This window comes from Lepidothrix coronata, unplaced genomic scaffold, assembly GCF_001604755.1.
Source record: "Lepidothrix coronata isolate B3197 unplaced genomic scaffold, Lepidothrix_coronata-1.0 Scaffold1, whole genome shotgun sequence".
Classification (NCBI taxonomy): domain Eukaryota; kingdom Metazoa; phylum Chordata; class Aves; order Passeriformes; family Pipridae; genus Lepidothrix; species Lepidothrix coronata.
The window spans coordinates 4,332,383-4,358,030 of NW_016690181.1; the positions used below are offsets into that span (position 1 = coordinate 4,332,383).

Here is a 25,648-nt window from a genome sequence, read left to right on the forward strand (position 1 = left end):
AAAATTACTGAGGCAGGTTTACTGAGGAAAAGAAACCTGCAAAATACAGACTGTAAGCCCTGTTGTAATAACAAGTGAAGACAAATACAGATTATAAGACTTTGTCAGTGTATGGATTTTGAAATGGGGTTATAGAGATACAGTTTCATGAAGCAGGAGACAAAAAAAACCCCAGTAGATATATTAGGGATGTACATATGTATTTTTCAGGAAGTTTGAAGAATTTGATAAATGTAGGCTGTCAGATAAAAACAAATAATAGCACCTTTTCGCTGCATTTCTCTCTGATGTAGGTGTGTAATTGCTCAGATCTAGAAATGTCTAAAACTCTCTTTGACTGAGTAGAATTAAAAAATATATGCTATCACTGTAAATTATTACAAGCAGATTATCCCTCAGTATAGTAAGTGCAATTTTTCTACCACCTACGCCTCTGATGTGTGGCTGGAAGGACTCTCAAATATTTTACAATCAGCATTTTGGATTTAGGTCAGCAATAGTTCTCTGACGAATCTCTCCACAAAAATTGATTAGGAACCACTCAGCAGCTAATAAAGGTGGTTTTTAAAGCAGGCTACAAAGGTCATATATAAGTTGAATGTCCAGCTGTAGTATGAATACTTTCTTTGAAAGAGGATTGATGATCTCCAACAGCAGTGGGCTGCAAAATGTTCCAATGAACTTACGCTAATCATGGGTGATCTCTCCAGATAATGACCTGACTGACCTTTTTCCAGCGTGTCTGCCAGTCTGGTACAGCACCACCTTCAGAGAAAATGGAATGCTTGCTCCTCTGGAATTTTGCAGAACCTGTGATTTTGTCACATTAATTACAGTTTTTTGTCTAAAACAACCAAAGAACTTCTGCTTGCATGTGCAACTGAATGGTGATAATTAAGCTTGATTAGACAGCCTATCATCCGGAATAGTTGGATTGTATGGGATACAAACAGTACTTTGGCAGAAATGCATCATCATTTGGTCTCCTTCACAGCTGCAACACATGATTATTCACTCTTTATGCCACAGATGAAAAATCTAACCAGAAACAGATGGGGAGTAAATATTTTTAGAAACAGTATTTCAAAGTATTAACAAGAGGAAGAGAAAAAGTTTCCAACTTTGGAAATTACAAAAATTTTAAACCTGCTTGTTAAAGTATATTAATAGTATTTTTAAAAAGTTTTAATTATAAATAATACTGCCCCCGAAATATTTTTCTCAGATTCTTCAATTTACACATTACTTGTGGTCAAAAGCAGTATGAAATGCAAATTCTATAATTCAAGTACAAGTAGATGCTCTAAATTAACATTTTATATTAATACACAGTGCTCAAATAACTCATTTAAAAGTTCTTGTTGTTTCTGTCTGAATGCTTATTTTAATTTTGTATTATTTATCTAGCATCTAATTGGTTTTTATGCAAGACTTACTAAGAAAATGGAAAAGTAGTTGTCATTGATCTTAGAAAGCTTTTGATAAGCCTGAAATTGCTTTTGTGATGTCCTAAGCATCTCCACAATTAATTCACTATTTGACTCTTTCCAGTTATCATAGTTTTCCTGCAAGAGGAAATGATCCTTCTCTTCCAAATTATAGCGTCAGAGAAGGATCAGTTCTGCTTTTCAAGCTATGTTTGTGATAAAGATATTTTTATGAGGAGAGGAATTATTACTCTAGTTTTCTTGAATATCTGCAAGTCTGATGAGTGCAAATGTCTTTTATTTCTTTCTAATTCCAAGTCAGTGGTGGAGAGTCATCAATACCAAGCAGAAAAGTCCTGAGTTTCTAGTTCAGCATTGAAGAAACCTATATTATGTCAGTGCTGAGTGTTGTTCTAGTCTTCTGAGAGCTGCCTTCAGTGTCTTCAGCTTCCATCCTAAAATTGCAATATGGATGCAGATGTGGTTTATAGGAGGTAAATTTTTCCAGTGGAATTTTAGAAAAAAAATATCTTCTTTATTTGTTTCATAGATTTGACTTATCTTAACCCTAGATGAATGAAAAATATTTGACTAGGAGAGTATACATGATCCTCCAGTAATTAAAAGTTGAATTGCAAGATTTTTTATAAGTATGAAAGGTAATTTCTATTTGTCATTCTTGTCTTGGATAGAGAAAGTTCTGAAGCCCTTACTTGCTTTTAACTCTCAGTTAATTTTTTTGTTGATCGATATATTTATCGTGGTTATGAACTGGGAAGTAGCACATTGTGATGTTTTTTAAGCAGGAACTTCTTCCTGTTTGGCTCCAAGGAGACACTGTAGCCCAATGCTGTCACCAGACTTTTCACTTCCACAGTGAGATTGTTAGTGTAGATAACACTGACTATGTTTAGATATAGTTTTGAGAACTCAGGTCTATAAAAAGCTCATCACTGCCAACGATTTTTGGTTTCAGTGAGGAGCAAGCTCTGAAAAATTTCAAGTTAATTAGTTAGGTTACTTAGTTATGACTTCCAAATTGTCTTATTTGGCATGATGTACTGCATATCAATATTGTTAAACAAAACCCTTCTCTTCATTCTAGATCTGCCTCATTTCACCTCATATATTTTGGAAGAGTCATGATGTTTTCCTGATTTCTGGGTGCTTGAAAACAATTGAGATACGTTAAATAATGTTAAAATTTAAAATGATAATTTTCTTAGCTTTGATTGACCTTGAATTTCATTTCTATGTTTAGATGTACTGGGTAAATTTACCATGGTATCTCAGGTATTGAGTTATCTTTTATTTTGCATTTTGACTGTAATCTATACAATGAAGTTGTTATTAATTACTATCAGTTGTTTTACTGTAGGGACTAAAATCCACATTTAAAATCTTGAAACCCTTTTGTATTAAAATTCTGCAAAGACATGATTAAATGCAACTTAATTCTAGGAAAGTTTCATAAGCTAAAATCAAGATATCACTGTGGAGGAAGGCCAGAAGAAGCAACAGGAGTAGGAAAATAACTGAAACCACAGGAGAATATGGCTAATTCTTATGTTAGACCAGACGGAGCTATAAATGCTATTCTTGGTATACATGAATAGAAATGATTCAACTGGTAGGGTTTTGTTTGCACTGGAAAAAATAGTGACAAATATATATATCTATATATCTATGTATATTTAAATTTACTTCAGTACTGTAGTCTCTTTCACAGTACTGTATCTCACCTATTATATTTTCTACTGAGTTTGACAGCACTGACAGTGTTTCTAGGTAAATTAAAAAGTATCAACAGATGGAAAAGGCCCTATAGCCCTGCGTGCCTTTTATTCAGACATCACAGAGGACCTATACCTGCATAATTGAATGAGCAAGATTTGTTTGTGAAGTAATCATTTATTATGCAAATACCAGAACTTCATTATATCTAATTTTATTAAATATGTACATGTTATTACTATTTAAAAGAACGAGTATCATTCCAAGATCTGCAAACTTCTCTCTAGCCTTGAGAGCTGCGGCAGAGCCTGTATTAATGCTAGTTTGAAAGCTGAAAGCTATCGCGGTGTCACTGTGGGTGACACAGCACCACCTTTGGAGGCAAAACATCATCGGCTGTATTTTTTAGTTACAATACAATCAAAAAAAAAAAATCTTTCCTGACAATAATATATTTGTACATTGTTTAAATTTCCCAACTCTGTCCAACTTGGAGGATGGAAGCAAAGAATTCTGTCATGGTTAGGATTCTCAGATGCTGAAGAAGGGAATTCGTACCAGAAACATCTGATGGTAAAGGCTGTTTAAAGGCAGAGAAGGGGGCACAGGAAGCAAAGAGAAAGATGTGTCCATCTCCTCTGCTGGTATCCAGCCAGGAGGTCTTAATATTTTTCTTGCTTAGGGTCCCATGGCCTCAGTGAGGATAATGCTTCCTATCAGTGACCCCCCTTCCCATCACCTCTCCACTAAACTGGTAGGTCAACTTCTTCTTAACTTTCTTGACCTCCCCTGTCTTGCCATAGTTTCTCAAAGCCCGTGCCATCTTCTGGTAGGTCATTTTCTTGCGGTTGCCTTTCTGGATGCCCCAGCGATGTGCCAATGCTTCTTTGTGTTTGGAGGAGAACTGGAAAGTACCTTTTTCCTTGTCCACCCACCAGATGCTGTCCTTCATGTCCCCACTGCGAAGAAGGTCCAGAAGGAACTGATACAGACGTATCTTTTTCTTACTGCCTGTGTGAGAGTCAAAGAAACCCAGTGGAGCATTATGATTTGTGTACAGTTCCTGGTGAAACAGCAGAAAGTATATAACTGTTTCAGCTAGCTTGTAACTTCTTCAGTTTGCAGCATTTATAACAATAAACAGTGTAACACTGTGAGGACATAGTGTGGATTGATGTACCAAGAAGAAAAAGCAAGAATAAGTAATTCCAAAGGCCAAACCCTTGTTCTGAAATTAATTTTCTAATTAGAAGCTAATTGAAAAACGTTGCTATTTTGACACTGATCTAAATCTATTTTTGGTAGGTTATACAGAATGTGACTCTCAGGTACTGAGCAAAGAGAGCTAAATATTTTTTAAAATCAGTTCTTGCTTGATCTTCTTGCCTTGGTTTTCCCATCTCTTAATGGAATTTGGAGTAGAAATAGCAAAAGCCCTTTCCATTCAGGAAGCCTGAATAAGCAAAGCAGAAGGAGGCAGTGGGAGTACATGAAGAAATGAGATATAAACACAGTTATGGCTGTAAAAGATTAGGAAGACAGAAGGGTGCAAGGACTCAGGGAAAGGAAACCTATGGCAGTGGGATAGAACACCAGTACAGCAGTTCTACAGTTTTATTAATTATCATCAAGGTAATATAACAGCTGCTTACCACATGGCTTGACAAAGTCCCTCTGTTTTCACTGACCTGTTTCTCCATGCATAATTCCGGGCCCAGGGTCCATACCATCATTCTCCCCATCTGATACCTCCAATGGGGGACTCTGTCTCTCCATGTCCTCCTCATCAGAACTGGGCTGAGGTGGAGAGGAGTACTGTAGGCACATCCGGGGCAAATAGGACACCTTTTGGAGAACAGAGTAGCAGAGGGAGGAGACAGTGATAGAGAGTTGAGCATCAGAATTAAATGTAATGAAGAGAATTACAGAGAAAAGGGGGGAGAAAATAAGAGGTATATGAGTGTTTAGTGTAATAATGAGTGACTTAGTTGTTGACATTTATAATAACTACCATCCAATTAAGAAACACTTTCAGATAACAGTCAACACTTACACACGTACAACGAAGCACTTTAAAAAGAGGGAAGGAGGAATAAGGTTATTAAAGTCAGAACTTTCCCATATGTTATATCCTTGCAAGTAATATTGCCCGTCTTCCCCTACATGTCCCCATAGCTTGCATTCTACCTAATGCCTTTCTGATCCCTGTTGCTTATCCCCAGAGTAAAATTGCTTTTGAGAACAACTATTTTCTAACACAGTCCTTCTGGAAATATTCTTTTAAATTTGAAAGAGCTGAACAGTTCTGCCTTAGTATGGCTGGCTTTAGCTCTGTTGTCCTCTTCCTTTCTCAGGCATACTACCTTCTGACAGCACTGAATCCCTACAGGACTGCATCCAAATCTGGAGATGGGGTTACACAGGTCTGTCAGCTTTCTGTCTTGAATTTCCCCCATGAGGAGGGGAATAGCCTTAACACTAAGATAAAGGATACACCATCTTGGCTCACATTCTGTTTTCCTGAGTGGCTATCTGAAAATTCCCTATTAATGGGGATTTCTCATCTGCAAATCTAGCAAGCAAGTTTTCTTGTGTTAAATTCTCTTGCCCTTATACAGAGGTGTTGTTAGGAGTAGTGTGGAATATACCTCAGCTCTGTAAATTCTCAGTTGCAATCTAGTTTGCTAGGGATCGCAACTAGTTGTTACGAATTGTGGCAGCTTCTTATATAATAATGAGAAACAGATCAGTCTGAGGGGCAGGGAGTAAGAACCCAATTCCTTCATTACAAAAAACCAGCCAACATCCCCCAAACCCAGCAGCATATAGAATGTAGTTTTAATGAAATGGGACAGATAATAGTCCTTGAAGGTGAGCTTCTTTTGAACTGCTTTTCTTTTCCTTCACCGAGAAAGGATATCTTGAACCTGGTACCCTTCCCCTGGGACTTCAGGCACTTGAAGTGGGGAGTGGGTGTTCATGAGTCACACCGCCCACCCCATGTTGGACTTTGCTGAGTGGTGCTTTTCAGACGAGTTTTGCACCAGCTTAAAATGTCCCAATAAGGCATGTGCAAAGGGCTGGTTTTGGGGTGCAGCAGCTGGCGGTTAATGAGTCGGCAGATTGGCTGGAGCGGATTGGGCAGGAAGGGCAGGATTGGGCAAGAGTGTGTGTAAGCTTCCTGCCAGATCCCCAAGAGCAAAACTTCAGCCCTCACCACAGAGTCACCTTTAGCTTTTTGCAGTTAAAAAAGCTGCAGTTTCAGGGGTGGGAAGGAACAGAGAAGAGTGCCATGGGGGAAGGGGAATGAGAAGGTGGGACAGTGTCTTACAGGGGAGGAGAACAGACATTGGTGCCCCTGAAGATAAAAAGGTTGTGGAAACCTGGAATGCTCTGGGAGGTGGTGTGGGAGTAAGGAAACTGCCCTTCTGGGAGTGGAGTGGGATGGTGGGAGAGTGTAGTGGAGGAGGGAGGGGCACAGTGTCTCACAGGCAAAGGTAGTTGCAGAGGCCTGCCTGGCGAGTTAAGTAAGCTTTTCCCATGCTGTCCCCGCTTTTCTCGACTGTTGTATTTTTGCTTACATTTACTTTTCACCTGAAACTCAACATAGGCCAATACAGTATCACACAGTTATGTTACACAGAGTCACAAAGGACATGTCAGTGTGTTAGAAAGAGCCAGGTTACTAATGCAATTCTGGAGAAAGAAAACTTAAGAAACTATTAGCTACTTTCCATATTCTGTTGTCTCAGGGGCTGTGGCACCTGTGTGAGGTTTTCCTCTTTCTAAAGTTCTTCTCACGTTTTTTCAACTTTTTCTTTCATTCTGCCTCCAGAATTAATATTCTTTTCTTATATCATTATTTGTGAGACCCCTGTTGTCAGGCTAACAAAACTTTTTAAAGAAATCTTGTTCAAGAGCAGCTTAAGCCTCAAACTTGATTTCACAAAACAACATGATATCAACAGAAAATTGAAGAAATATATTTGAGTGTTATTCCTTTATTTACAAACTCTAATTCTGATGTTGCATGACAAGCTTGGGTTTAGTTAGTAACTGGCAAATTCAGTGGAGGATTAAAACTTGCTTCCTGCTTCTGTTTCTTTGCCTGGGACTGTGACTGAGACACATTGGAGGGTAAAACTCAGAGCATGCCAAGTACCATTTGCATGAGCTACTGTAGGAAGAAATCTAAAGTAAAAAGCCAAAGGCCTCCAGCTGGTAAGGAAAAGGAGGGTAATGGTGAATTCTACCTCCTAACATCTGCTGCTTTGTGTGGGGTGGGGCAGAAAGAGACCACAGTGCTCTTTATTGAAAGTTGTAACAAAATTAGTTCCCTGCCTTTCATCCTGAAACGAAAGATGATAGCTGAGTAGAATGAATTGAGATAAGCAGAAGCACCCCCTCTTGTTTTCCTGTTGTGCTTCCAAAGACATTCATAAAGGGACTCATTTTCATCCTTTGCCCTTGGGCCAGAGATAATGGTTGGTCATTAGGTATTAGTAGTTGCATCAAGCAACTGAAATGACTCGAAGCTTTCCACAGACTGCTGTTCCATGAAGTATTTTTTATATTTGTAATTTTCTGTTCCTAATTCTTTGTTTGATCTACATCTTATATTTTATTCCTGATTTTTTCAAGGCTTGCAGCCAGTTTCCTGTGGACAGTGTTAACTTGCTCACTCCATTTTTCTCTTCTTTCTTTTTGATTAATACACTATTTATATACAATTTCAGCTTGCTTTGAACAAAGAAACCCCAAATGACAACTCCATGCATGCGGTTTGTCTCATGAAGTTTCAGCAACGGTACCTTTATATGCAGAACTGTAATCAGCAAACGCTTTTTTCTCTGACTTCAGTTCTACGCTGTCTTGTATTTAGGACATTGTGTGTACCTTGCCAGCCTTGGAAACTCCTTAGCACAAGATCACTCAGCTTTCTACTGCTCCCAGAAATGACTTTGGGCACTTTCTTGTAGGATCAAGAGTTAAATGTGATCTCAACACCCGCAATATCTTTGCAGTATGATGGAACCCCTTATAATTTCAGCATTAGTGAGAATTCATTGGTGCTTTGGTGACTATCTTTACAGCATAATGATGTATCTTTTTCATACAGGGAAATGACTGGCTTCAAGTAAAAACCAAGCAAAGACAGGACAGTGTGTTTTGGCTTGTGACTTGTTTACTCCCATGTAGAAGTACAAGTGGGTCCTTCTTAGCCTGTGGTAAAATTACTAGTGACTTGTTTTTGTTAGCATTTCTAACACAAGTCATGTAAAACTGTTAGAATTGCTTGGAAATATTTAAAACTTTTCTACTGCTTCAAGGCTCAGAATACTTCTCGGAAGTCACAGCTACCCTTGATAGGATGATGCAAAGCTTCTCGGGTCCAGTTCATCTGCAGAATTACAAAACAGTTGATTTTCATTCCAAATTAAACAAAAATTTGAAATTCCAAACACCTCCACAAAATGCAATTATCTTTTTAGACAGTTTGAGGAACATGACTTCTCATTATCTAGGTAAAAAGAATACTTAAACCACATTTGTCCCAAGAATGAAGAGTCTTACATCAAGTGCAGGAAGAATTTGTGCAATTAATTTCAGCAATCTCTTTCATATAAGAGCATGCATCCCCTAATGCATTATTTTCCTTAGCATTAATTGTCATCCAAAATTCTGAGTAAGTGCTGGTAACCATACCTGATGGTTGAGTCCGATGTGTGTGGTTGGGATTGCAGAATCCAAGACATGCATTTGTTCAATCTCCATGTGCCTGTACAGCTGCTGTAGCTGAGGAGGCTGCACACTCTGCAGTTCTGTGAAGTGGTTGTCTCCAAAGGTCTCAAACTCACTGTGCATGTGGTGTGGATGGTATTCCCAGTAATGATCTAAAGAAAGTAAAAATAGATTGTCATTACAAGATTAAGAAATTTGGCATTTACCTGGATTTCACTGATTCTTTCTCCTGTTACTGTCCTTTCTGCTCTCTCCACACCATCCCTGTTGACCTGTCTCCAGTGACAATCTGTATAGATCCCTGTAAAATTTCTTTTCCTAGTCTCATCAGTTCCTGTGGCTGGAAAGTAATACGTAGGCCACTTTAATTAGGACAATACTCTTAGATGATGAGATGGATTTCAATGATAATCTAGCACAAGATGCAAAAGACATTAATGTTGGCAACTTTCTCAAGAAAAGACCATAACAAGTTTCAAGACATTTTCAATCTTGATGCAACAAATTCTACTGATTTACATACTGTCATATTCTTATTATACTCTTCCTCAATGCATGGAAATGAGGAGGTGGAAAAATTTAAAGATTGTTCTGCAGTTATCTTCAGTCTTTATTTTACTGTACTAGCAAAATTTCAGGAATGCTGCAGAAAAGGCACTTTTTTAGATATTTTCTGTTATCACGTTGTTATATCACACATTTTTAAGTAGCAATACTAGAAAATAAAAGGATAAACTTTTATAGCAGTCTGATGCATGTTGTTTACAGTGTGGCTAAATTCTGATGCAGACTTTTTCTCTACCATTTTTATCTCTTCAGAATATTTGAAATTCCTGTGACAATTTGGATTTTTTTTTCAAAACCATAAAGAAGTACTTAACCACCATCCTGTTTCCTGATTCATTTACCTTTGAAACTAAATTCCATATAATTTTCAGTTTTAGATTCTGGGGTTTTTACTTCAGCATAAGCCTTTAAATTTTTTAGAATTTCGTACTTGCTGCTCAAAATTTAAAATCTTCTAGAAGAAATGTGGAGCACTGTAAATTCTATTTCTCTCTTACAGACAGTAGCTGCATACTTAATTGTGCACACATTTATGTGCAATCTGTTTTTAAAATCAATGTCAGCATCATGTCCTCTGCTCTGACTGAAGTAGAAACTAACCTTCCATAGTTTAACTTTCCTTGCATCATTTATGCCTGGCTGAAATGTCTTTATTGTATTCAGTATAGCAGTTGTAATTTATTCCTTACTATTCCAAGTTTTCTTCTCTTGTATTATTATAAATAATTTCTGTCCTACCCTTCACATGTTTTCAGGTCATGTACTGTCATGTACCCTTGCAATCTCCTTCTAATTATCACTTAACCCAGTTGCATGTATTTAGGCCTCAGTCTTTCAATACAAATCAGTACATTCACTACTCTAATCTTACTTGTGCACTTCTTCAAGCTCCCTCCCAGCTGCTGACATCCTTCTGATAACAGAACTGAACACAGTGCTCTAAGTGTTGATGTACTGAATTTATAGAGGAACAATTGTCTCATTCTGGAATATGATGTTATTGTGTATGATATTATCTGGACACTAATATGCTATGAATATTTTTTCTGAAATACCAGTTTCATTCTTTCTTTCAACTTCTATCTCCTCATCCTTCCCCACTTATGTTTCAAATAATTAAGTTTAATCTCATTGAGGATTTGAAATGCAGGAGAGTAACTAGAATGTGGCTTCCTTTAGAGGGAACTCAGTGATATGCTTGTATCAAAAATAGTTGTACCTAAAAAGTTGTGCATTCTTTTAGCTGCCTTTATGCTCAGACCAGTAGAAATTTACTTGAAGGCTCTATCAGATAATTTAAGACACCAGGGATTATTTTTTTCCTTCCTGCTTTTCTGATTCATGGATAAATCACCTCACTGCATAAGAAATGGATAGAAAGGTGCTTACAAAAGCATTCAGGAAGCTGGCTGCATTACTTTGTAATTTCTTTGGTTTTTTGTGTGGCACTTTGTGTGCGCTGTGTATGAATTTTATAGCCGCACGGTAATTACAGTACACGGTAGCACTTCTTCATGTTGTAGTGCTAGAGAAAAATTTTGGTTTCTCTGGTAAAAAATTGGGTTTTATGGGTGCAAAGAACCCAGATATTTTTTACATCCACATCTGCACCAACCCAGGAAATGTCAGTGTGTGAGTTTGAATCCATAGACTGTCTAAGGCTGTGTCTTGATAGGAAGCTTTGGGCACTTTCAGTGTGCAATTTTTCCATTTAGTTGGAAGACTGAACCACACTAACTTGCGTTTTTTCTGTGTTAAATTGCCACAGACTTCTCTAAGTAGAGCCAACCACTGAGGCCCCATATACCATGTTACTCTGCACACTAAAGTGTTGAGAATACATTGCAGGAGTAATCTAAACTCTTCTTCCTTAAAATGATCTGGCTCTGCTCACTGTGCGGAAAGTGCTCTGTCAGATGGCAATGTATATTCCCAAAGACCCCTTGTCATTGATAATCTATAACAGAGAATGAGATCAATGCAGAATTGTTAGGATGACAAAGCCCAGGGAAAGGTCTCTGAGGCTGTCAATGGTAGATCTTCAGCTGTGGAATTTCTTACCAGCAGTAACTATAGTGGTCAAGAGAGAACACAGACCATTTCCAACATGCATAGCCATGAGTATCTGTGCATGCTCCAAGTGGTCTACTTTGGATTCTTCTAAAATATTCTTTTATCGTCAGTCGTGTTTCTATACTGTAAGATACCTCTTAGTTTTTTGAAGCCTATGACAGGGTTACCGCTGCTCCAGAACTTTTTAAACTTTTCCCTTGGCAAATAAATTAACCTATGGAACACTATTTATGCATACTAAGATTAATCACTATTTACTATTTACCCTATTCATTACTAAATTTCTTTATGATGGATTTTGGTGCTGCTGTAAAAATACAGTAATATAACAGTACTATTAACACTGCATTTAGGACTTAAAGTGATCACATAATAATATTACATTACAAAATAAATCTGTCAGAAATTAATTCAACATAATTTTGTCCAAATATTCAACTTGTGACAGGAGGAAAGGTCCATACTTCTTCCTAAATCATTTATAATTTCCCAGTGATGCTTAGGAAAAATAATATTGGTTTAGTAACATTAAAAAAGAAATTCCAGATCTGTCTTCACAAGCCCCTCTGTGGTGAAGTTATTGCACATGAAAATATATAAAAAAAAATCATCTAAATATCTGTGTCTGCTGATATTCGAGTTATCAGCAACTATTTACTTCTGTGTTTTTTGTTAGTGTCACATCAGTAACACATAGCAATTCTATTGTTTTCTCTAAAACATGAAGGTGGAAGGAAGAAAAAAGACAGGAGAGAAAAATTATAGAAATGGAAAGTGTCTATTCTTTGGGTAAAGGAAAATGTCATTAAAAGCCAAGCTATAGCTACACAATGGAGTCATTATGAGACATTTCGTGTGAAGTGAAAGAGGATGTGAAAAAAATTCTCTTTTGTAGAGACATGGAGATCATGTTTGTTTTGGTCTTGCATGTAGTGAAAGGTTAGAGGAAGGACAGTCACGGATTCTGAGCTCCCTCCCATGACAGAGAGGATGTTAGCCTGCTGGGAAGCATTAGTGGACCTAAAGGCATTGTGTTAATATTCACTATAGAGGTAGATTCTCACTTCATGAGTGAGAAAACATGACTGAACTTTCTCCATTATCTTCTGATCACTGTAAATTGCTTTGCTCTTGTAATAGCTGAATAATGTTAGAACCAGCAGTTAGAATTTGAAATAAGCTTAAGGAAGGTATTTATAATAAAAGTGGAGCAACAGGCTAAATTGGCATTACGCAGTGCAAAATCATGCAGAAATTCATGAGCCAGCTATTGAACCGGAAATGTAACAGCTCTGTCAGCACAGCGCTCTGCCTTGTCTGAGGAGATGACTGCTGGCATGGCTGTACTTGTGAGGGCTGGGCTAGTGTTTCTGGGTGGTTCTGTCCTGGGTGGTACAGATTTTCCAACACATGATGAACTAGGAGAGGGTTTCTTGCACAGTCCCATATTGCATAGCTTACATGTTCCAACGTCTGAAAAAACAAGTCAAGGAAAAACCCCATGGAGGAAATGAGAAAAATATTGAAGGACACTGGAAAATTAATGTCTTGATTAATGTCTTGAACAGAATCATTCTTGGGAGAAATGCTGTGCTTCTAAGCAGGGCACCAGTCTTATCTATAACATTAGGATCTCATTAACTCCCACTTTACAAACTTCATTATTTTAATACTTCCAAATGTTCAAATACCTATGAGTCAGACCCCAACAAATCATGAGAATGGCTTTGAGGGAAGGGGATTTTTTAGTGAAGTTTGGAATTCTTTCTCTCTTTCATATGGCATTTAAGACTAAGATTCTCATGTTTGGACTTTCCTCCACTTCTGCATGAGCCAGGATCCTAACAAAATCAAAGCTGAGATTCTTAAATGATCATATTACTCCAGGAGGTGGGACAAAAATAAAACCCCAGATCACGGGATCTAGTAAGTTCCATGAGGCTAGAAACAAAAGGAACAAGGGTCAGCATTCAGCTTCGTACAAAAAGTGATTTTTCCTAAACCAATAATGTTTAGTAATAACTTAGAGACAAAGCAGCAGTGGAATTTTGTAATTACTAAGATTGCATTAGTGTTACAAAATATGCTGTGTTACATTTACAGACTTACAAGCCCAGGCTTGGGTGATGGACTAATACATGATCACTTGAAATAGCTTCTGTCCTGCATGACTGTGTCTCTGTTTATTACAGTATTTAAAAAATAGCTAAACTGCAGTATAGAAAATAATTGCACACAATACCTGTGGTGATGAACATATTATGGTGCATTTTTGAATCTATTGTTCACTTACTGGCAAAGATTTCCTACGTATTATATTAGTGGCACACTGGTTTTGTGCTTTTTGTGCCTCTTCATGTAAATACGGAGTAAGGTTGCCTTCAGCATTGTGTTTGAGAAAAGTGACAGTAATGCAAGTAGCACAGATCTACAGATTAAGATGTTGCCATCTCCCTTTCACAAAATTAATTTGCTAGCAGTGAGAGAGAGGTGGTCTGATGATTACAGAAAACTTTCCATTTCTTTAGCAGTCCGTTGTCGGCATAATCAGAAGTATTATTCTGTCTAGTATAATCTATTTACATTAACTGGTAGTTTTACATTGACGTCCATAGTGCTACTGAGTGACCTGCAAAATTATTTTCTATGCATTGCCAGTCATCTCACTGTCCCCCAAATTGAACTCCTCTCTCACAACTCTGTTCTTTTTTCTACTTTTCCCCCCTATCTGATCAGGTTCTGTCTCTTTCACTGCTGTCACTGCAGCACTTTATTTATTCCTTTTCCCTTCCATTTTTCAATCACCGTGCTTTTATCCTCATTGCTCTGAATGCTTAGTACATATTTCTGAAAGTATTTTGTGGCGTCCCTTTCCTGCTCTTCTGCATGGCGCTTCTCAAGATCCACTACTTCTGTCATGTAAACAAAATGAAAGCCAAAGTTCACTTTTTCAGTGTTTATAAGAAAGAAGAAAAATGCGTTAGTTCAAGGTTTTCAGTCTTCATCTGTATTCTTTGGTTGTTCATGGCTTTTTTGGACTGTGAGAAATGCAGGACTGCATAGGGCACATTAGATATTTAGACACAACCAACTACAACATGGTTGCTTTCATAAATAAAAATTTGATTGAAATGCTCAGGCTGGGCTCAAGTTGCCTCTTCCATAACCACTTACTGTCGGAGTTTAAAACACTAAACAGGGTTTTTTTGGGTCTTTTGGACAAATGCACACAACTTTGGGGACAGACAAATTTCTGTTCAAAGTGGGTATTTAGGTACTGCTTAGACTATAACCCATATAGGTAACTACTCAGTTTTTATTGTGTTCATTAGGATGAGTAAAAACATGTTAATGATCTGAGAAATGTACCTTAGGAACAGCCTTCCAACAGAAAAATGGGAAGTAAACCAGAGGGGATGATAAAATTATGAAAAATAAAGAGATGTTTCTGCTAGAGGTAGCCTAGATGTAATGACAGAGAAGTTATTTCCCAGAGCTTTTTCCTACAAGGCATCTTTTATATTTATTGTTTAATTGTCACAATTACCTTTTGAGATAACCAATGTTATCCTCATTTTATGAGTGTGTAAACAGCTACAGGGTATAATGTAAAAACCCTGAATTTCCATGCGGAATTTGCTGGGTTTGATTAGTGTGACTAACAGATGCCATGAGATAACTTATAAAAACTGAATTAATTCTTTGTCTCCAGGTGTTAAGAATGCCATTGACATTTCTTGAATACAATGTAGAGAACAAATTTAGGTAGGTATCTTCTTCAGCTGAATGCTCAGAACAATCCTCTACTGTAACTCACTGTTCCTTAAAATAGCTTCTGCTGCCACAGGCAAAACAGTGCTATGCTGTGAGTAGTTAATGTGTTAAATTAAACAGAAATGGGTCTAGTTGCTCTATCAGTGGGAGTCTTTCAGGGAAACTCCAGAATTTGCAGGGACTGCGACAAGTAATACAGTAGAACGGTGCTTTTCCTTCCTGAGTCAATATTGACTCAGGTATTTCCAGGGTGGTGTTGCTGGACCATTGTATTTCACAGGAGACAAAATTCACAAAACAAGACTTCACCTCTGCATTGATTTAGAGTCCAGTGCAGTGCCCAGAAAACACCAAAATATAGACACCAAAGCTTTGAAATCACATACACAAATTGAAGTAATAAACAATTATACGGCATTTTTATACTGAGCTGTGTTTACATACAAACAGCTACAAGGAAGTTTTACATAGATTTAGAGAGAGGAAGTACTTGGGTGTACTGGAGGAAGAGTGAAAGTTAAAGCTAGGTGTGGCAGCATGCAAAAGACTTAAAAAGAAAGAAAGAAATATATGGAGTAAAAAAGGCCAAATACCAAAGAAATCTAATTAAAATAAAGGCAAAAATAGTTTATCTAGGACCTTAGTCAGATAGGAAATGGAAATGGAAACACAAGAAGAGAAATACAGTATTGCAAATCCATGTCCTCAAAGAGTTGTGAAACAAGATGAGTGCTTTTGATCTGCAGAGGAAAGTAAAAATACAGCAAAGACAATGAAGGATAGAGATCATGAGATCCTATCTTCCTGGAAGCTCTTTGCATCATAGAGTGCTTTCTAAAATTCTGTTTCAGAGAAACCCTGTTGCAGTTGCTGGGTTGGAACAGAACCATTAAGTGGAATAAAATAACATTGGTTTCTGATTTGAAAATATGTGTCTATACATTATAGATCACTGCAAAAAATTTATTCTTTCCTTGGATGTCCTAAATCTGTTTTCCGTGAGCCTTTCTACTCCAAGGAGATATTTTTTGACTTACCACCATGGCTCTCTCCGTCACTGTTGAGATACTGGTAATAGTCATGGGGCTGTCGGTAGAGGTCTGACTCATAGGGTACCATATCTTCAGAGGGCTGTAAAAAGAAGAGGAATTTTTAGAACCATAAGTTTACACAAATCTCTTCCAAATTATTCACATAGTTAGTGAAGGGGTGATGTCAACCCATTTTATATTGCCTAGGGAAAGAAAGGGGAGATTTCAAGGTATTTTTGAATCAGCAGGAATAAAATGCATGACACCAAACACTGGTTTGAAAACAAAAAAAAACGAAAAAGAGTAATCCCAGTAGAAAAGACACCCAGTTTGTGTAGCAGAACTTGTCCTGTGGTAATACACAAGTCCTTGATATCCCACACCCGGGCCTTCTGAGGATGCTGTTTAGGGCCCTTGTGAACATCAGGCACAGCATGGCAGGGAAATATTTTCTTTGGTAGTAGCAAATTTATATTGTTTTTTAAATTGTTATTATTATAGTTATAATTGTCATAGTTGTTATTGTTGTTATTGTTGTCATTATAGTTATTATTATTATTATTATTATTATTATTATTATTACACACAAAAGAGAACGCTGAAACTTGGCTAAACATATAATTCTGATTATTTTTAGGAGGTCTGACTAAATGGTGGCAGTTTGTATGCAGGTAATAACATTGATAGAGGGCATAAAACCATTTTCTTTCTTGATTTTTGTCCAAAATAAACTCTAAATGTTTGCTGGTTCCAATCAACTACACAGGGCTCTTAGATATGTGCAGAGAAGGCTTAAAAACTCCAAATGTGGGGCAAATACTGAGTTGTGACCTATTGGATGCTTAACTGTAGAGTTAAAGTTCTCTCTATCTCCTTAGAACAGGTGATATGGGGTTACTTTCCCACTTCTCTTTCTCCCCAGGCCTAGTATTCCAGTATGAATATTGATTAAGATCTTATGTTGTTGCAATAAAGGTCATCTGTTTATTATTAGTTTTGCACAGTTTCATTGCTTCACTTAATGTTCCTTCTTGTTTTTTTGCAGACTGAGGAGTTAGAGAAGGACAAGGTACTCCATGGGGTTTTGTTAAACTTTAGTCCACTTAAGTTTGTTACAATACTTTCTTCCAATCTGAACAAATTCTTGTGGTGTCAACAGCAAAGGAGAACTCAAACACCTTCTTGCTTTTTCTTTTGAAAGGAAATTATTTCTAGTAGGTATTAATAGAAACATTTTAATTCTATTAATGACTAACTTTAAAGGACAAATATTTAAAACAACATGATAACTTACATGACGGACATATTTTTTGTGTTAATATGTTGATATACCTATCTGTATATCTCAAATCCTTTATCTCCCTCCATGAATCTGTCTCATTTTTGGAACATCTGCATTTTGTAAGCTTATGCTATGGTTACAGCATGACAGAAATGCAGGCAAGCTTCTCTTTTCTTCCTTCTCTAGCCTACTTGAGAACATGAAACCTAAGGTAGCAGCTGCCATTAAAATCCAGATGGAGGTAGTAGATAAGCTGCTAGCGAAAGGAAAAGACTTTTTTCTTTCTTTAATTCTTCTGGTTAACTCCTTCAGTGCTTTCTGTTGGAATTTTGGAATTTAAAGATTGTCTTTTTCTGAGGATTAAGACATTAGAAAACATACCAAGCCCCCCCAAAAAACCCAAAACCAAAACAATAAAACCAAAACCAAATCAAAACAAAAACAAACAAACAAAACCCCAAACTTTCAGGATTTACTTTAGACCTTGGTTAATCCTTAGTAGCAGTCATGTGCTGTATTAATGTATAATTAAAATGCACTGGTAAGATTGTCTAAAAATTCATGGCTTCCAGAAAATACACACTAAGTGGGAATCAGATCCATGGAATATTCAAAGACTCAGGAGAAAATCCATTGCCTAGCTGTCAGCTCCAAATATAGTTGTTGGTGATGGATAATTGCTTTGGGGCAATCTTGAGAAGATGACAACCCACAATAAAGACAATCTAAAGGAAAGACTAAGGAAAAGGGGCAAACTGTCATTTAATTGTGTTCACAGCAGGAACACCAGTGAAGAGACTCTTCTCATTTCTAGTCTCCAGAGGACGTAGACGCAGCCTCCATTTCCAAATCTATGTGATTCTGATAGAATTGCCCTTCATCTACACAGAGATTTAATGCTAAGCTGTTTTCCGGATTTCAGAGGGGTAGTCAAAGAAGTCAGTACAATGTGCGTTCTCTCTGATGCCTCTGGCTTTTCTCTACGTATTTTCTTGGTGTTCTCTCTATGGTTATATGTATTTACTCATCTCCATTCCTTCGACCTTTGGTGTACTCTGATCTCTGACAAGAAAAAGTAATGAGACTGTAGTTTGCTCTCTTTAGGATAAAGTTCTGAATGGAATTTCTACTTTTCATTGTCGTTGCAAGTTAGCTCACCCACTCCCCTATTTCCTTTCTATAAATATATACTTCCTGTTAAGTAACACCAACCTGAAAAACATATAAACTTGTGCCTTCATATTCAGAATGGTAAATTTGTTAAAACTCAAAGGAAAGCGTTCATATTGTATGAAAGGGGAGACCTCAACATCCAAATGGATAATGCATATGATATTAGTTGGGAAAAATGGAGGTTAAAAAAGCTGTATAAAGGTATATAGTTTGAAAGAAAAATCTTTGTTTCTTTTCAACTAAAATACTAGAAACTGACAGAAATTATTAAAAAAAAAATATCATACCTAAATGCATCCAAGTTTGTAACTCTGATAATTATTTAGCCAAAAGTAAACAAATTTCCTAAGGGATCAGTTTCCTGTCAATCTAGGCTTAATTTGTTAAAATTTCCACAGCTACATCAAAGTATGTCACTCACATCTTTACAGAAGTATAGCTTGGTGAGAAGGCCAAGCATCAGTCCAAAAGTAGATAACAAATACACATTTTAGACACAGGAAATAATATTTGACTTTTCCTAATTATATTTTTCCTTTGTTGTCTCTTCCTAAAGATTTTCCAACTCCCCCATTTCAGACCAATATACATTAACAGGCAATAAAGTCTCACAGTCTGAGCTGAGAATGAAGTATTTTACCATTCAAAAACTACTTTTACAAGTTCAGATGTGTATTCAATGATTAGAGCTAAAGGAAGGTGTGCTAAATAGACTCTTAAAACAGTGATTCACTTAATATTTACAGATCCAGCTGGCTGCAGAGTGAGTTGCAGATACTCAGCATCTAAGAGTCTGCTTTTATATAGGGCATTGGGGTACTATAAGCTCTGTTTTGAAAGTTTGGGGCTTAAAATATCTTTAGTATGGATTCTTGGAATTTTTGTCCTTGAATTAGTTTTCTGTGCAGTGATCCATTTGATAAAATAGACATGTGTATATCCTTGTTAAGTCATGCAACCTGGACCAATCTGTCCACACAAATGACTTGTAAAGACACTATTTTCCATCTTGGTGTCTGATCTTCAAAAGTACAGTAACTAACAGGGGAAGAGGTATATTAAATATTTAAAAAATTGTTTATCAAAAACTTAATCAGATAGTGGTAAAAGGAGATAGTATAGAATGTATTCTCTCTGATTATCCTGTGGGAAGGTGGGATTTTTTTCTCCTATTCATTAGAGAAGCTATTTCCAATAATCTGTTTTTAATTGTTTCTGTTTTTTTTTAATAGGGGGTTGTTGTTCTTTTTTTTTTTAAGTTTCATTAAAAACTCTTTCTCTAGTTAGAGAGAAAAGGCTTCTCCATGTACTGTTGTTGCCTCTTTTACCAATCTTTACCCACTTGCCCCCTCTTTCTCTGGAAGTCCCCACCCACACACTTATTTCATCATCTTACTGATAGCACTTCCATGACACTGAACTGTTTTGTTTCCCATGACAAAAACCAAAGAATGGCTTATGTTACAATGTAATATATGACTGATGAGAAGCTATCAGTTGTTTTCATGTAAAAGAGTGACAGAAAGCTTTGTTAGGAACTCATAATTGTCACAGACTTTCACAAATGAAGAGTGGCCTTCATCTTCCATCTTTGCCTGAAACTCTAGGGAAAAGCCACAAAACTACTCAGAGAAAGCATGGTTGGCATTGGTTAAGAGAGATATATTGAACTTAATAGCAGTCTGAAAATTCTTGCTATTCACCAAGACTTTGTCAGATGATTCCAGGCAATTGTAAATTCACTAAATGATGATCTTTTTTTTGTTACCTTGATATAACTATTCAGTGGCACGTGATTCAGAAATACTTCACACAATTTCCAGTGATGTGCTGCCAAGTTTTAAGGCCAAGATTGACTGTATTTTCTTGGAAACAAATTACAGTATAACTATTTTAGAGAAGATGAGTAAAAATATTAGCATGATTACTCATTGGGCCAGCCTCACTGGACCGTGTTGGCAAAGCAGTTATGTGGAACAGAGTACTTCTGTGGGGCATTTTTGCTCTCATGCAAAAATACTTAATTCAAAGCTGTGACTACAGCTAAGTAGCCAAAGGTGGCTACTTAGAGATTCATGTATAACTGGGACCCTCTTTAAGTCAATGTGTTTGACTTAATAATTTTTTAACTCATAGCACATCTTAGTTCTTCATGCATTGGAAGACATGGAGCCAGTTTGCAGAACTTCCCTTTACAAAATTCCTAATTTTCAGATGAAGATAGAATACTCCTAAACCATTTAAATAATGAACCTAAACCATTTTCCAAGTGAAGGGTAAGAGTTTCCTAGCATAGTCAAGAGGAAGGCAGTTACAGACCCACCCTCAACTGAACGGGGAGGGGTGGAGGAGGGAAGTATTGCAGCAGAAAACCTTGCCTAGAAACAGGCCTATGTCTCCCCTTTGAAAAAGCCCCAGGAGACACAAATAAGTAGGTCTCTAGCTGGCAGTGTCCAAAGCACACTTAAAGCAATTTTGAAAGTACAAACAACAAAATTGTTAATTTTTGGACATTTTATTCACAAAAATAAAACTTAAATTGCCCTATCAAGTGCTTCTGTAAGGTGTAGTTGTATTTTTACTGCCTGTTGTATTTTTCATCCAAAAGGAGTTCAGCCAGAATATTAATTGCAACACAGGTTAGAATAGGAGTGAAACTGTGTTAGATTTTCAATCCATTTATTTAATATATGCCCTGGAACTAAATACTGAAAAAAAGAGTCTAGAAAAATTGTCTATGAGTGAATGAAAGGACATAAAATTACCCTTTTTTTTTTCTTTTTTTCTTTATGGAGATGTTTATTTCTGGGGTGGTTGAGGACAAGATTTATGTTGCTTTTTTTTTTTTTTAAGCCCAACAAGCAACACATCGAGAAATCTCTGTGTACTTTTTCATTTTCTGGAGATGTTTATTTCTGGGGTGGTTGAGGACAAGATTTATGTTGATTTTTTTTATTTTTTAAGCCCAACAAGCAACACATCGAGAAATCTCTGTGTACTTTTTCATTTTCTCCGTTTCTTTTCAGATTTTTATTCTGATGCACTTAGAGTGGGTCTATTGGGCAACTCCATGTACTAAAGAGAAATTATTTTTAAAGTCTTCTTGTCCTTTGGGTAGATAGAGGATTTCAGGGACACTGATGATAAATTAAGAGAATATCAGAGACACTGATGGTAAACTGAGAGAATAAAGGGTTTCCCACAAAAAGAAAAATATTTTCAGTCAGCATAAATACCGAATATGACAGGAATTCAAAGGACCGTTGTTCTGGATGGAAGATAAGGAAATATGAATTTAGCCTTCATTAAATGGGACAGGACAAATAGAAAACTCAATACAAGTTTTTGTTAAAAAAACTGCATTGTCTTTTTCTGTGCTCTGACACATGTATAGCAATTGCTGTAAGTCATCTACCACATAAAAAGCCAAGTAAACCACTTGATCTGGCACCTCCTCAGCTTCTACAAACCTAATGAAATCTAGTTAGGGCCTCTTTTATCCATTCTACTTAGAGATTTCCCATTAAGGTTTGTTTCTGAAAAACAGGTTAGTGACATTATGTTCTTCATAAATAATAATTTTTGAACTCACCATAAGATAAACTAGAGCAGTTCAACAATGCTTCAGAGTTAAGAAAAGGATAAAACAGTCTCATAAGCACACAGAAAAATTTATACCTTAGAGAAAACATTGAAACTCCCAAATAAGGACTGAGTGTTTTTTTCCTCTCCTCCGCAAATTACTTTTTCAGGATAAGTGAATTCAAGAGAATTCAGTTCAAGACAAGATGAAGTTAAAAACTAAAATGCCATCATTTCAAAGAGCACAGAGTTCTAAAATCCGCAATACACAAAATAAGCATTCAACAACTCTTCTTTCACAGATTGGTAGACAGTTAAATACATAAACTATATCAGAGACTCCAGATAATTAATAACTACAATCTGAAGAAAGACTTGGCTTTATATCACATAGGCAACACTGAAGAAAAGAGATTTACTGGCTTGCTATATTTGTACTGTACAAAAATACCATACATTTAATCTGTGAAAACAAATGGAGATCAAATTCAGATACAAGTTTGGGGAGGAAATGTTAATTTCCCTTTCACTGCCATGTTGTCACTAGTTTTATAGACTGACCTAAGCCAAACTTCCTGACACTACAAATACAGACCAAAACACAGATATTCTCAAATAATAATACCTGGTTTATTTTGCCTTTTTCTACTGAGCCCAATGATCCGTATTAGGAATAAACCCAATATACTCACAGGGGGAATAAGGGGAAATCCTTCCATTTTGCAAGCTTGCAACATTCAGCCAACTTCTGAGTGTATTTTTCTTAATTCAGTTTTCAAACATCCAGCATAACTGACTTGAAAAAAATCACATTAAAAAAAAAAAAAGGAAAGAAAAAAGAAAAAAGAAAAAAGTGAGATCCGCTGAGAAAAAAAAAAAAAAAAGAAAGAAAAAAGAAAAAAGAAAAAAGTGAGATCCGCTGAGATCCTCGGACTCTGTAAAGTCTCTTTGCAGTGCTGGATCTCAGGATAGGAAAAGGACCCTAACAAGTTTTCATAGTTTGCCCTAATAGGTTCTGAGGTGACCTTCTTTCCAAGTCGTATGTGAAGTTCCTGATTTTATCAAATGTCTGTAGAAGGAAGATAGTCCCTGGGTCTATCAGAGCGCTGTGACATCACACTTTAGCCAGTTTGCATAAATCTCTCTCATTTATGGAGCTGCGGTGCTGCAGCAGGAAGTCTGTGCTCGGCCAGATCTGCCATGGGCAGGTGCTACTGTATAATCAGATACCCAGAGCACAGGCCTGCTACCAATAAACAAGCATATGGGTGCAGCACTCTGTGGAAGACTATGTGCTTCTAGCTGTAGATGAACCATAACAATGGTGCTGTTCTCTGGTTTAATGGTATATCATAAAGACAGAGTCCTGACAACTTCTGTGAGGCCAGTGCAGTGGCATAGACTTGCTTTAATAATAGTCCTGTGTTGAAATTACGTGGCAATAGTTAGCAGGTAGGAAAAAAAGAGTATGCAGTTTCGAATATACAGTCTTAGGTTTATACAAAACACTGAAATTATGCTCATGAGACTTTTGTCATAAACTTTGCAAGAGAGTAATTGGTTCAGTGAAAGACACTTTGTCTTCTTATTTGTTTCTTGTGGATTCTTTTCTTTTGTAACTCCTGCAAGGAGAAAGTGAGTAGGGAAAAGGAGAAAGTATTACATGTCCCACGCAATGACTTGACTTCTCTCGGGTCCTGAGTGCCTTCAACAGCAGGTAGAGAATGAAATTTATAGACTTCTGTCTAAAGAGTCAGGTACAGAAATTTCTTGCAGAGGTTTTGTGTTAGCTCTTCTCACATGATGTTCTCCACACTCTTCATCCCACTGTTCTACTTGCATTTGGCTGCTGTGAACAAATGACTTTCGTACAGAGGTGCTGGCAGTGGCCAGGGGGCAGGGTGTAGGGAATGGGACTTGTCTACAAGGGGAGAACACTCTCATTCTGCAATATGCCTTCTTGCTTTGCAGTTAGCTACTAACGTCTTGGAAAAGTGAAGTTTCATTGTCTGGGTTGTTCCCCTTCAATCTATGCCCATGTGCCACAGGTTCTGCTCTTGAAAGCAGCCTGCTCACCACTCACCTGGGTCTATGTGTGAGGGGGAATTTCAGCCACTACAGACTTCCTCCCCTATACAGTGGTAAAACCAGACGGCTCACAAGTTCCTCTCATTCCCCAGCCTCAGGAACTCAACAAGCAAACCATATTAGCAATGGGATAACATCAAGAACATGATTAACTCTTTAAGCCCCAAACTGAATTTCGTCAGCATGAGGCGATACATAAGCATTTCATTCTTATTTTATTCATATCATGAATTCTTGATTATAACCTAGAATTAACCAAGCTGCTTAACAGTCCAGTTCTCTCTCTGAGATGATTCTCAAGTCTACCCCTGGATACCAGCCTGGAAGTGAGCAAACCTTCTGGGGAGAAGGGAGAGAAGTAAAGTATAACTCAGATGATAAAACAGTGCAAACAGAGGAGACAGGAGTGAACAATAGCACACACACATCTTACAGTGGGTAATTGAATAATAGGTGATAAAAGCAATTGTGGAAATTGTGTGTCTATTAAAAAGGCTATTCAGAATAAAGAAGATATGCTATCTGATTCATGACACTCTGAAAGATAGCTTAAGCAGCTTCTGAAACATTTAAAAACTTAGTGTTTTACACAGATAGGCTTCTATTAAAGTGGAATGCAACTATATTTCATAGGCTGGAGGATATTTCTGCACTGTCTCTTAGCACAGGAAATTACCTAATAAGGATATATATTTTGCACCAGCCTCACTGCACTCGGGGAATGCTAGATTGTAACATTATTAACCAGGTTTAAACATACGGTAATCATAAGTGCACCAAGATTATCAACATAAATAATGAAATTGATTCTCTGTATGGTGAATTAGAACTAAATAATATGCCATAAATTTTCAGGACCAGCAGAAAGTCTAGCAGTTGAATAAGCTTCTTAGGAAGGAGAGTATCTCCATAAATGGAAATGCTAAAAGTGAGATAAAATGCTTGTTTAATCTATCATATTTCTATAGGAATATCACTAATAACAATCTTGCTAAAATTCAACACAGATTAGTTTCTCGCTATTGCCTATAACTGGTGTCTTATTCTTGTTTGTAATCACAGAGTCTTCTCACCCCTAAAGTAAGGCCTACTAGAGACAATACCATTACCCCAGATTCTTGCAGTTACATTATTAGATTACTTATATGCAGAAAACAGATGAAGTTACAAAAAAG

The 25,648-nt window shown here is 36.9% G+C and overlaps 1 protein-coding gene across 1 annotated transcript; it reads right to left on the reverse strand.

Moving 5' to 3' along the window:
• Positions 1–1,170: 1,170 nt before the first annotated feature.
• Positions 1,171–23,198, reverse strand: SPI1 (Spi-1 proto-oncogene). The gene is made up of 5 exons (XM_017812747.1): positions 23,078–23,198; positions 16,355–16,448; positions 8,868–9,055; positions 4,850–5,006; positions 1,171–4,172 (listed from the first exon to the last, which is right to left on the reverse strand). Exons 1-5 carry the CDS (start codon positions 23,120–23,122, stop codon positions 3,856–3,858), a joined length of 801 nt encoding a protein of 266 aa, XP_017668236.1. The 5' UTR covers positions 23,123–23,198; the 3' UTR covers positions 1,171–3,855.
• Positions 23,199–25,648: the final 2,450 nt, after the last annotated feature.